General features: G+C 34.4%; 1 protein-coding gene across 1 annotated transcript in view; it reads right to left on the reverse strand.

Annotated features, from left to right (window-relative positions):
• ncapg (non-SMC condensin I complex, subunit G) overlaps positions 1–10,225 on the reverse strand; it is a 21,711-nt gene extending 11,486 nt beyond the window's left edge. The window contains exons 1-12 of the mRNA XM_073843228.1: positions 10,197–10,225; positions 9,436–9,553; positions 8,324–8,536; positions 8,001–8,229; positions 7,711–7,856; positions 7,156–7,240; positions 6,626–6,821; positions 2,930–3,079; positions 2,662–2,802; positions 2,364–2,487; positions 1,812–1,901; positions 1,542–1,727 (exon numbers count right to left, since the gene is read on the reverse strand). Coding sequence (XP_073699329.1) covers positions 1,542–1,727; positions 1,812–1,901; positions 2,364–2,487; positions 2,662–2,802; positions 2,930–3,079; positions 6,626–6,821; positions 7,156–7,240; positions 7,711–7,856; positions 8,001–8,229; positions 8,324–8,536; positions 9,436–9,543 — 1,668 coding nt within the window. The 5' untranslated portion in view covers positions 9,544–9,553; positions 10,197–10,225. The remainder of the gene's footprint in view (positions 1–1,541; positions 1,728–1,811; positions 1,902–2,363; positions 2,488–2,661; positions 2,803–2,929; positions 3,080–6,625; positions 6,822–7,155; positions 7,241–7,710; positions 7,857–8,000; positions 8,230–8,323; positions 8,537–9,435; positions 9,554–10,196) is intronic.
• Between the last annotated feature and the right edge of the window lie 1,456 nt (positions 10,226–11,681).

The raw sequence follows: 11,681 nt of genomic DNA on the forward strand, positions 1-11,681 counted from the left end.
GATATCAACATTTTACTTAAGCATCAAGGCTGTGCACACTTAAAATAACTTAAATCCTGGCGAAATGAAAGGTTCCTGTGGCTGATACACAGTGCAGAAAAAAATTAAATTCTCCACCCTCGGTAGATTTGCATTACAGTATTTGCACTTACCATCGCTTGTCCAAAACTGAGCATAATGTCTAAAAGAAAAGTTATGACTGCTGTGCATTTACACTTGACTGAACACTGATCTGTTCTTCTTTGCGCTGTCTGTACCACAGATACTCAGATTAAAAATCATTCAGCAAAATAAAACATGCTGGATGCAGATTAATATTTGTGAAATAAATATTTGTGAAACGAGTTAGGTTGACCAGAAGAAAGTCCAGTCAGAGGACTATCTTCTTGTTGACTCTTTTTAATAGAAACAGCCAGGTATGCAATGGTTAAAAGAATCAAGAAATAATGCGACACAAGCTGTAAATTATTTTAAAGCCGTAAATCTATTGTTTGAATAATTTGTAACTATTTGTACTTCTTGTGTACATGTGATTTTCTAATTGCTTTTCCAATTTTATTATTATAATATTTTTTAGTTATATTGTATTATATTTTAATGTAATTAATGTTATTGCACTTGTATGTTTGTTGTTTTAAAGACTGCAAAAAAATGAAAATAAATTAATAATGGTCTTTTATTTTGTTGAACGAGCAATGGATGGCGTCACCGGTCCAGATTTGGTTGACCAATCAGCGTAAAGGGGCGTCTGGTGACCGCCCACATGTGGAAAACGAATTTTGAAGTCGTTTATCCGTTTTCTACCCGTGAACCAAAAAACGAAAAATCGAGCCGAAATCTCGTTTTTTTGTTTTCTGAACAAATGAAAAAAAAAAAAGAATAAATGAGCCGTTTTCTTATTTCTGCTTATTTCGTTTCAATTTGAATATGAAATGAATAAAATGTACACGGACCTGTTCCAAACCCGTAAGACCTAGGTTCATTTTCAGATTACAAATTAAGATATTTATGATGAAATCCGAGAGCTTTCTAAACCTGCATAAACAGCAACGTGACTACCATGTTCAAGGTCCAGAAAAGGTAGTAAGGACATCAATAAAACCTTGAAACAAGGTAGCTGCGTTGTGATCTACGCAGGGTCAGGAAACTCTCGAATTTCATTTCATTCATGCTAAGCAAATATCAGATTCCAACACAGCTCTTGGGAATCCCTTTTTTACACTACCATTTAAAATCTGGAGTAGGTCAAATTTGTTCATGTTTTTTGAAAGAACCCTTATACTCACCAAGGCTGCATTTATCGGATCAAGGATACAGATTCAGATACATCAACACTGTCAAATACTGTCACCATTAGAAGTAACTTTTGTATTTTAGTAGAATTTTAAAATGTAATTTATTTAAATCTGAACTTTCAGCAGCTATTACACCAGTTTTCAATGTCAAATGATCCTTCAGAAATCATTCTAATATTTCTGATTTTCACAGCTGAAAACTTTTCTATACATTTGAGTGAGTGTTTGCATGCAAATGCTTTGTACCTTCTCTACCCGCTGTTCCTTGATATTGTCAGCAGGCTGTGAAGCTTCCAGGATGAGCTGGTTTTTGAGCTCCTCAAGCTGAGAGATTGAGTCTTTCAGCTCAGCTGCACGACTGAAGTCCTGACAGCTGATGCATTCTTCTAGAGTCTGCTTCGCCTCCATTATCTGCACTCGCACCTCTGCCAGCTATAGAAAAATGTTTTATTGAAGCAAATCTAATGCAAGTTGTTGATGTCACTCAGCACCAGGAGTGTATGAAGTGTCACTCACTCTGACTTGTTTTCTGCGTTTCTCATTCTCATCCACAGGTTGAGAGATGGGCAAAATAGGCTCTCTCACATCAGAGATTATTTCAGCAACCTGATGAAAATATAACCATACACATAAACAATTAAAATGTCAGGAAATTGCTGCAGAGTAACTTGGCTGCACTAATGAGCGGATCTTAAAGGCCACATTTACATAGTCAACCAACTATTTCTTTCAATCATCTACCAGTGATTAATCTTGTTGCATGCGTGAAAAACATTTGAATCATACTATTTTTTGAGTCTTTTCAATTTGGGTCTTTTTGTATGCATGTCCATTTTTTGTATTTCTCTCTTATCTGACACACCTGGTTCAGTTCATGGAGCTTCATCCTAAAGAGCTGATGATCTGAATCAGGTGTGTTAAACAAGAAAAACATATGAAATATGCAGAACAGCACGAGTCCCCAGGACTGGAGATGGGAACCACTGATGTAGACACAGCCAAAGAAAAAGACGTACTCTGAGAGGACTACATTGATGCAATCTCAGGCTGACTTTTCAAAAGACTGACCATCTGAGTTTTCTGTGTCTCGTCTCGGAGAATTCCAATCAGTTTCTCCACTAGCAGGCCAATCAGAGATGTGGGCGTGTTGGGCATCACAAGAATTTCCTGCAGCACTGCTACCATGCGCTTCCTAGAACAGTTCATGGAAATATTAAAGCTTTAAACACGTTTAATGTAAAGTACATTTGCATTAAACTGTCTTTTGAATGCCTTAGTACCACAGAGATAAAAAAGACACTCATGAACTAAAGGCACTCATTTTCTAAAATATGTTTGTTCAGTAAGAGATGTATTGATAACAGACCTGCCGCCTTCTTCAGAAGTGTCCAGACACCCAACTAACAGAATCAACTGCTGTCCAACAAACTCTTGGGTCATCACCATCTCAAGCTGTGTCATATCAGCTTTCTGTTCCTCAGACAGCCCAGTAACGCTCTTTAGAAACCTGAAACAAAAATTCTTTCTTTTAGCTGGGTTTTCATTTGCAAATGTGTAACGTTAAACTGAATTCAAAAGGTGAAAAAAGCCCATATAAAAGGGTTACAAGAAACATAATTGTAGAGCGCAATCACCTGTACAAATACTCAGCAAAGATGGCCGCCTCAGGGAGTAACTGCTCCAATAATTCCTCACCCTCATTTCCTTTACTCTTGACAAACTCACACAACGCTCTCCAGTACAACACATTTTCACATGATAGGGAGTCCACAGGGATTAGTTTCCTGTAAAGAAAGACACATACATTTAAGAAATAAGACAAAAAAATTTCCAAGACACAGTGTAGAAACTCATAATGTATGAAGAATAATGGAATAACTGCACATTATTAGAAGTATTATTTTACTTCTTTTTTTTTTTTTTTTACATTTATTTTGTTTAGGTGAACCAACCCTTTTATAAATATTACATAGTTTGGAATGACCATATAAAATAAGAATTTCTCTTAATACAGGGTTTCTGCAGATATGAACCAGTGAAATTTAAGACTTTTTAAGACCTTTTTAATACCACCTTATATGAAATTTAAGACCTAAACCTGTAATAGAAACACACGTTACATTACATGCATATAAATATGTAACATTTAATGTAAAAAGTAAACAATATTTCATGTCATAAATTATATGTATTACTACGATATACAGTGAACTTTTCATATCAGCAGATACTATTCCACACAAAATATCCCCATAAAAGTACCACTTAGAGATATCTGGTGATGTAAACTATTTATTCTGAGGCAATATTTTCATCAGTGCTCTATTAGCTTTTACATCTTAAATATGCATATTTGATTCACCTTTTTTTTTCCTTTTTGAAATGTTTTCCTTTGCAATCATTACAATTTTTCAATAAATTCTATTTGGCTGTTAGCCGTCAGATTACATAATTTACACTGCAAAATTAAAAATGCAATAAATGATGTTATGACATTAATGTTTTAAATCCATTTATGAATATACAAATTAGAAATGTTGGGCTGTGGATGCATACTTTTGAACATAGGCTACAAAACTACCAGCAGGTGGCAGTAAGTCACTTCATGAGTGAGTTATTTCGACTGATTCGAGCCAAACTCTGAACCGTTTAGTAGTAAAACGTTTCTTGGAGAATGTGCTGTACTTCTGCTGTGATCCTTGTTTGGAACTATTTTCGTTGGTGAAACAGAACAAAACAGTTAATCTGTCGTCTACAATGTAAGTAACTACTTGACTAACTAGTTTATTAAACTAAAATTAATGTAATGTAATTTCTTTATGAGTGCTGTTACGCTTGTTTGTTTTAAAGTCTCTCACAAAGAGACCAGAAATACACTATTCATTACCAATTGCCGTTTACGTTGAACAGATTAAAATAGGAATCTTTCATGCGTTTTGATGTTTCGCTGGTTGTTTTTGTCACTTCAGTTTTAATCAGGCTATTTGTTTGGTCGGACAGGTAAAATAAACATTTTAAAAGTATCTCAAAGGCTGGTGGTCAGCTAGCTCGACCTATATGTATTATTATTATTATTATTGAGAACTAACTAGTGTTGGCTCTGATCCAAAAGCGACACTGATTTGGGGTTTGCAGAGCTGCAGTGTGGGCCTTGCCTAAGCAGTGAGGAGCCACCAATCCGAGAGAGACTCGCGCCGATAACAGAAAGCCGATTGGCTATTGCATGTTGGTCTCATTTGTAGTTGTAATACAGCAAATTATATTTGGACTAGTGAAATAAACAACTACAACACCACGAAAACCAAGCAACAACAAAAAGAGAATTTAAATGAGCATTAGAGGTAGCGTTACATGGACATCGGAAAAATAAGACCTGTGTAAAATTATTTAAGACCTAGAACAGCGAATTTAAGACTTTTTAAGGCCTAAAATTTAGATTTTTAAATTTTAGACTTTTTAAGACTTTTTAAGACCCCGCGGAAACCCTGTAATATCTTTTAAGAGCACTGATACTGATTTTTCAATAGCCAGTTTAATACTCCTTCCGCCAATACTGATTGGCAGGCCCAAGATCCGAAGATGTTTCAAAATTTCTATGGCAAATATGAGAAAAACTAGCAGAATGTACAATACAATGTTTCTTATTGATAGTTAAAAAGCAAAGAATGATGAAATAACCCCAAAATATTCTATTTTCATTTAAACTTTCTTAACACTCCAATTTAAAGCTGCAGTCTGTAAGTTTTGCCTCTTTGTCTCTGTGCTGATACCTGCAATTGCAATTATTTGCAGAATTATCTTTATTATGTAGGCTGTGCACCCGCACGACTCCAGCATGGAGGAATCTAATGTTTTGAGGTGAATGTGTGACTGTCAGTCACCGAACCGGTGTGAATACTTTACTTTGGAATCACAGATTCTAGCCTACATCTTGGAATATATGACCCAAATAAGAATTTTTACCAAATATTATCATCTGAACAAGTAACAAGTCTGACATTTCTTGTTCTGACCAACTGAGGCAAAAAAGCAATACAACACTAATGCTTTTTATTATTAATCGCGCTAACAATGATGATTAAATCTAACGATCGGTTAGCTCATATCACATCAAACCATGCAAATTATTATTGATATACTCTGTTCTCAAATAGTAATGTTAATATCAGTATTGCGTGATTAGGTGTATATGTGTATTAGAGTGTAGATTTCAATTTCTGTACAGTCTAATCTCTAATTGTCATACTACTCAAATTATATATAAAGAAATTCTTTCAACCCAAAAAGTAACATTTAAAACTGGAATATAATTTAATTTCAATCACATGGGTTTCATAAACTAGGGATGCACCGAAATGAAAATGTTTGGCCGAAGCTGAACAAAATTAAACACTGGGCCAAAGGCAATGTATTTTGTCAATTTTTTTCAGCATTGCATAAATTAAATAGTCAAAATGTGCTTTTTACAGTTTTGTCTTGCTTTCAAAAAAAAAAAAATCAATTACAAAACAACAATTTAAAAATATTTACTTAACACTGAACATTTTTAACAATCTAGTAGACATTATAGCCTACCCAATTTAACTTAAAATGTATAAGTTAGTAAAATAATATTCTTTGGCCATTTTTAAGACCACCTTCTTGAATCAGGCATGTGTTTTTTAATGTACAAATAAATGCAGAGCAAAGAAGAACATTATAATAAATGTATTAATAGAGCTGTTGTAATGATTATCATTATTTTTGTCTTACTTTATTTTACAGAACAGTACAAACAGTAAAATTACAATGCTAACATTTATGAATGTTGACTTATTTTGGCGGAAGTCCTCACTACTACTTTTTGCTGACAGCAGCAGATTTATGAATGATTGTCATTAAGTTGATTTTGCTCGTACTGTGGACTTTGAACCCTGGCTAACAAGCTTGTGCATAGCTGTCAGAATACATACAATTTGTGCATGTATTAGACAACATAACCTTCTGTAGTTTATTTACTAATGGTTTACGATTTCAGACATCATACAGTAACCAGCCTTTTCTCTTCTGACGTAATGACACGGCAGCATGGTCAAATTTTCTGCCAATTCCTACCAGTACCACACAAATTAGAAAACAATATAAGCTTACCATTGTGAATCAGGCTTAAGTAAGCAGATCGTTTTGAACACTGGCTGGTTATGTACTTGCTCAAAAATTAATTTTGGAAAATTAAAAAAAAAAGTTATGGACTACAGGTTTTATACACTAGTGTAAACAGATTGATTTATGCCACAAAGCTGCAGTCACTGAAGTATGTTTGTTGCAGTGTTTGGGTTCAAGTAACTGACCTTTCATCCAGCCTGACACCATTCTGAAGGAGGTCATCGGGGCTTGTTGCCATGGAAAAGATGGCATGTAAGGTAGTGACTGCAGTTTCTGCAGAGTTCTCCACATCCAGTCTGTGCAGCAACTGCAAAACATCTCCCTGCAGCAAGCGAAGCCAAGCAGGCAGCAAATGGGTCTTGACGACCTCCTTCACTGAGTCTAAGGGAAACAGACACGATTTGTTTTATTGATTTTAACCATCCTGTCAGCAACATAGCCATTTACAAAATGCAAATTCACAAAACTATACAAGATTAACACAATGCAAAAAATCTAAGATGTATTCAGATGATACTTTCTCAAATATCTCTATTAAACATCTTCAGAGATAATGTGGTGTTTCCCTTATTAGTAAAAACCCATGTTTACGTCTTTAATCACCCAGTCAACACCTTGTAAACACATTTTTGTTGTTATGAGATACACATTACCTTTAATACATGTGTACAGTTGGATTCTTTGACAGTTTGATCAAAAAACAATATTTTCTTACCTGCAGAGTCACTGAGCCCTTCATGCAATAGACTGACTCTCTGAGCAATGGTCAGTGCTCGAATATGCACTTTCTCTGCCAGTACCTAAGACATACATGAACACAAACATACACTTTATATTTGAACATATAGTGTGTGCTACCATAAACTAATTTTAGCTGAATTTACTGTGATTTTGATAGTGTCCTCTTATTTAATATGAACACCACCTAGTTGTGAACGGGATAGTTTCATCCAAAAATGACACTTCTGTCATCATTTACTCATCTTCATCTTGTTCCAAACCTGTAGGAGTTTCTTTCTTTAGTTGAACATAAAAGATTAGAATTTCAAGGGAACCAAACATTTTCTGGTCTCCACTGACATAGTACAGGGAAAAAATACTATGTAAATCAATGGGGACCAGCAACTGTTTTGTGTTCAGTACAATAAAGAAACTCAGGATTGAACAGCATGACAGAGAGTAAATGACAGGATTTTAATTTTGAGGTGAACCATGCCTTTAACTTTCATAGCAGGTTAGTCAATTTGGCATTTTTTCCAGACAAAATCACCTGATAAGCAAGTTTCCTGACTTTCTCTTTGACATCCCGGGTGCGCTTGTAGATTTTAGAAAGTGTAGAGGCCGAGGGAGCAATGCAAGACAGCACAGCTCGTCGAACTTCAGGGTTTGAGTCATTTTCCAAAAGCAGAACATAAGCTAAAAAACAAAAACAAAACAGAATTAATCACTTTTACCTCATTTTAATGAATATTCCTTAAACTCATGGATTAATAAGGAACACGTTTACATGTTAAGTGTGGACTGCAGCTCGATGGTTTCAAGTACAAGCATTCTGAGTACCTTTAATAGTGGGGCAGTCTGAGTTACTGGGGTCCTGAAGTCTGGCCATGGCCAGTGCTGCCTGAATTCTGACATTAGGGTATTTGTCTGTGACTCTGACCAGCATGGCCTCATGGATCCTATCACACAGTTCATCATCAATCTGAGCATTCTCACTTAGACTGCCCAGCAACTTATTCACGAGTTGACAAACACGAAAACGCACTGCGTGGCTGCTTGCACCATGAGACTGAGAGAGAGAAAGAAAGATGATAGAGATAAGAAATCTGATGTAAACAAGTAAGCATGCTTGTTTTCAGATGCCTGCATGAGTGTGACAATACCTCTAACAGGAAGTTGAACAGGAAGTTCAAAAACTCATTCTCTTCTTCCTCCACCTCCTCTTCAGCATCCTCATTAACAGGAGTTTCGAAACTAGCAGCAAATTTTGTGACAAAATCAATGACATTCTCCACTGCTGGCTCTCGGGTGTAAATGATCATGGCATACTTCATGCACCGGACGAACTCCTCATGAAATTCGGTCTTATCTTCCAACTACACACAGAAGAGAATTAAAACAGATCATAAGGTCTATTTAATGTATTAGACAGCAATGCTGGAGAAAACCTATGCACATGATTCGTTAAAAATGTTTTAAAAATGTAATTTATTCTTGTGATGGCAAAACTGAATTTTGAGCAGCCATTCATGGCTAGTCTGGCATTGAAAATGCTCAGGTGTTATGGCAGAAGATTTCTTTTTAGAAATTGTGTAACTTTCTTTTACTTTATGAATGTGTACTATTTGGATTTCTTAAATTATGACTTAATTAAAAGTTTGGAAAATTAGGTTAAATCTTCGGATTATACTTCTTAAGTTTCATATTCATCAGCTAAATGCATCAATCAGAAACCTCTCTATTTTTTTTCCAAGTTCTTTTTTTACTTAAAAAAAAATACAAAAGTATATAGATACTATTACAGGGAGCAAAAATGAACTACTGTTAAAACGGTTTTTATTTATCACATTTAAGACTGTGAAATAGCAAGGCATTTCATGATCTTATTCATTTATTATTATTTTTATTTATTTATTTGTTTATTGCTCTTGTATATGAATAACTTTCATTTTACATATAGGCTATGTATACCCTTGGCAGTTTTGGTCAAGCAGTAAATAAAAAATTTAAAAAAATCAGCAGTCATGACATGATTCATATGATCAGTCAGAAATCACTGGCAATTTTGTGCTCAAAACATTGCCTGTTATTTTCAATGTTGAAAACAGTTGCTTTTTTTTTATAAAAAAGGTGATGCATTATATCAGTATTCTTGGATGAACAGACATTTCAAAAGAACATTTACTTTGTATCTTTCTTAAATAGAAGTATTCATGTTTATTCAAACATTAGTAGTGTATCATTATGTGATTTTTATAGACTAAATCTTCTGTACCTTATCATATCTGTTCTTCAAACTGGCAACAAGTTTGGCCTTGTTATTATGAGCTTTCTGTGCTCGCCGAAAAGCCTCTTCAATCTCCAGATCACTGTCTCCAGTCATGTTGATGTTACTAAAACACAAATATAAATTATATGTTAGCTTACTGGTGTAAATGAATATTTGATATGTTCAAAACCAAAACACCCAATAATTTCAAACAGATACCCAAACACAACAGAGCATTCAGAAAGCGGTTTGAACATGTAAGTTAACGTTATTTTATTTTTAGTTGTTTTAGCGTTAGCTGTTAATAACACATTCCACAGGTTAAAATCAATTAGTCACAGCAGACTTCGAATACAGTTAGCTCACGACAAAATCGTTACCTGATCTTGCCTCGACCCATTGGACACTTTTAATGATCTAAATAAAGAGTTAACGTTATTCATTAAATGACCTATCATATACGACACAGCACGAAGTTATCCCATACCAGAGCAAACAAATAAAAGAAGTGCACTGGTGAAATGTCTGAATTAAATACCAAATTCCGTCTGTAAAAACATGTTTGTTTGTACGTATAAAATGAGCTATTTGATAAACTGTTAGCCCCGACAGTTAGCATCAAAACAAAAACATAAAGGAACTAACTCATATTTATCATTTGAAAACAAAATTAATTGTACAGAACATTCATCCTTGTTAGTAACTCTGTGAAATACTTAGTTTACAACCCAGCTGTTTTGCGAAATAGACTTTAATCCGTATCGTACCTGCAGGAAAACGCTTTTAACCCTGTATGTTGAACAACGGTGAAAGCGCCACTTTTCAAAATGTCCTCTCGCGAGAGTACCCTAGAACCGCCTACTTCCGCCTCTGGCTGTCAATCATGCCATCTGTAGCCAATGAAAAGAACCGCATGGATTCAGGTCGCCTCCTTGAATATTGCTAACTACGTAGGACTGTGCTATGGGTTATCCTCTAGGGGGCGTTCAGAGGCTTAGTTCAGTCAGACTAAGAACAGCTTTGAAATATCTCCAAGGTAGACCTCGTTTTAAATCTCAGGACGTGTTTTGTCTCACTGGAGGTATTTGTGCAGTAATTAATACAGATGTTTAACTTAATTGGAGCCTGAGATAGAAAAACACTACCAGTCTAACGTTTTTAAACAGTGATATTTGTAATGTTTTTAAAGAAGGTTCTGCTGCTCACCAAGCCTGCATTTATTTGATCTAAAGTAAAGTAAAAACATGTTTTAAAAATGTTTACTATTTAAAATAACTGTTTTCTATTTTTAATATATATTATAAATTTTAATTTATTCCTGTGATTTCAAAGTTGAATTTCAACATCATTACTCTATAGGCATATGATCCGTCAGAAATCATTCTAATATTCTGATTTGCTGCTCATAAAAACATTATTATTATGCTGAAAACAGCTGAGTAGAATTTGTTTAGGTTTCTTTGACGAATAGAAAGTTCAGAAGTAGGCTACAGCATATATCTGAATTAGAAAACTTCGCGTAACATTATAGATGTCTTTATTATAATTTTTGATCAATTTAAAGCATCCTTGCTAAAAAAAAAAATTAGCCTACCCCCGGTTTTTACAGACAAAAGCTTTTTATTACAGATAAATTTTGATGCTGATTTGGATCTTTCTAATCATCAAAGAATAATTAAAATAATAATAATGATAATAATACAATTTCTTAAACAGCAAATCAGCATATTAGAATGATTTCTGAAGGATCATGCAACACTGAAGACTGGAGTAATGCTGAAAATGTAGCTTTGATCACAGGAATACATTTTAAAATGTATTCAAATATTGAGCAGTTATTTTAAATAGTAAAAATATTATAATATATATTTTTGCTGTATTTGGATCAAATAAATGCAGGCTTGGTGCGCAGAAGAGACTGCTTTAAAAACAATATTGACACTGCATCATGACCCTATGCATTTTCAGATTTCAATATGTATTACTGTGTTATAATGAAATATGGTTCAGATACGTATGAGGATTTCACCCTTCACTCTTCACATAGCGTTTTTTTCTACCTTTAAAAATTACCTGGCTCTCTTACGTCCTCTACTTTTCGGGAACAAAGAAATCCTTTATTTATTTATTTATTTATTTGTGGTTTTGTTCATAACAAAAACGATTTCAATCTGCAAACACTCACAAATTTAACACAAAGTTAATATAGTATCATTAAGAAACCGAGGCGCGGAGCTTATGTTTGTTGTGCT

Source organism: Garra rufa, chromosome 6 (genome assembly GCF_049309525.1).
Source record: "Garra rufa chromosome 6, GarRuf1.0, whole genome shotgun sequence".
NCBI classification, from domain to species: Eukaryota; Metazoa; Chordata; class Actinopteri; order Cypriniformes; family Cyprinidae; genus Garra; species Garra rufa.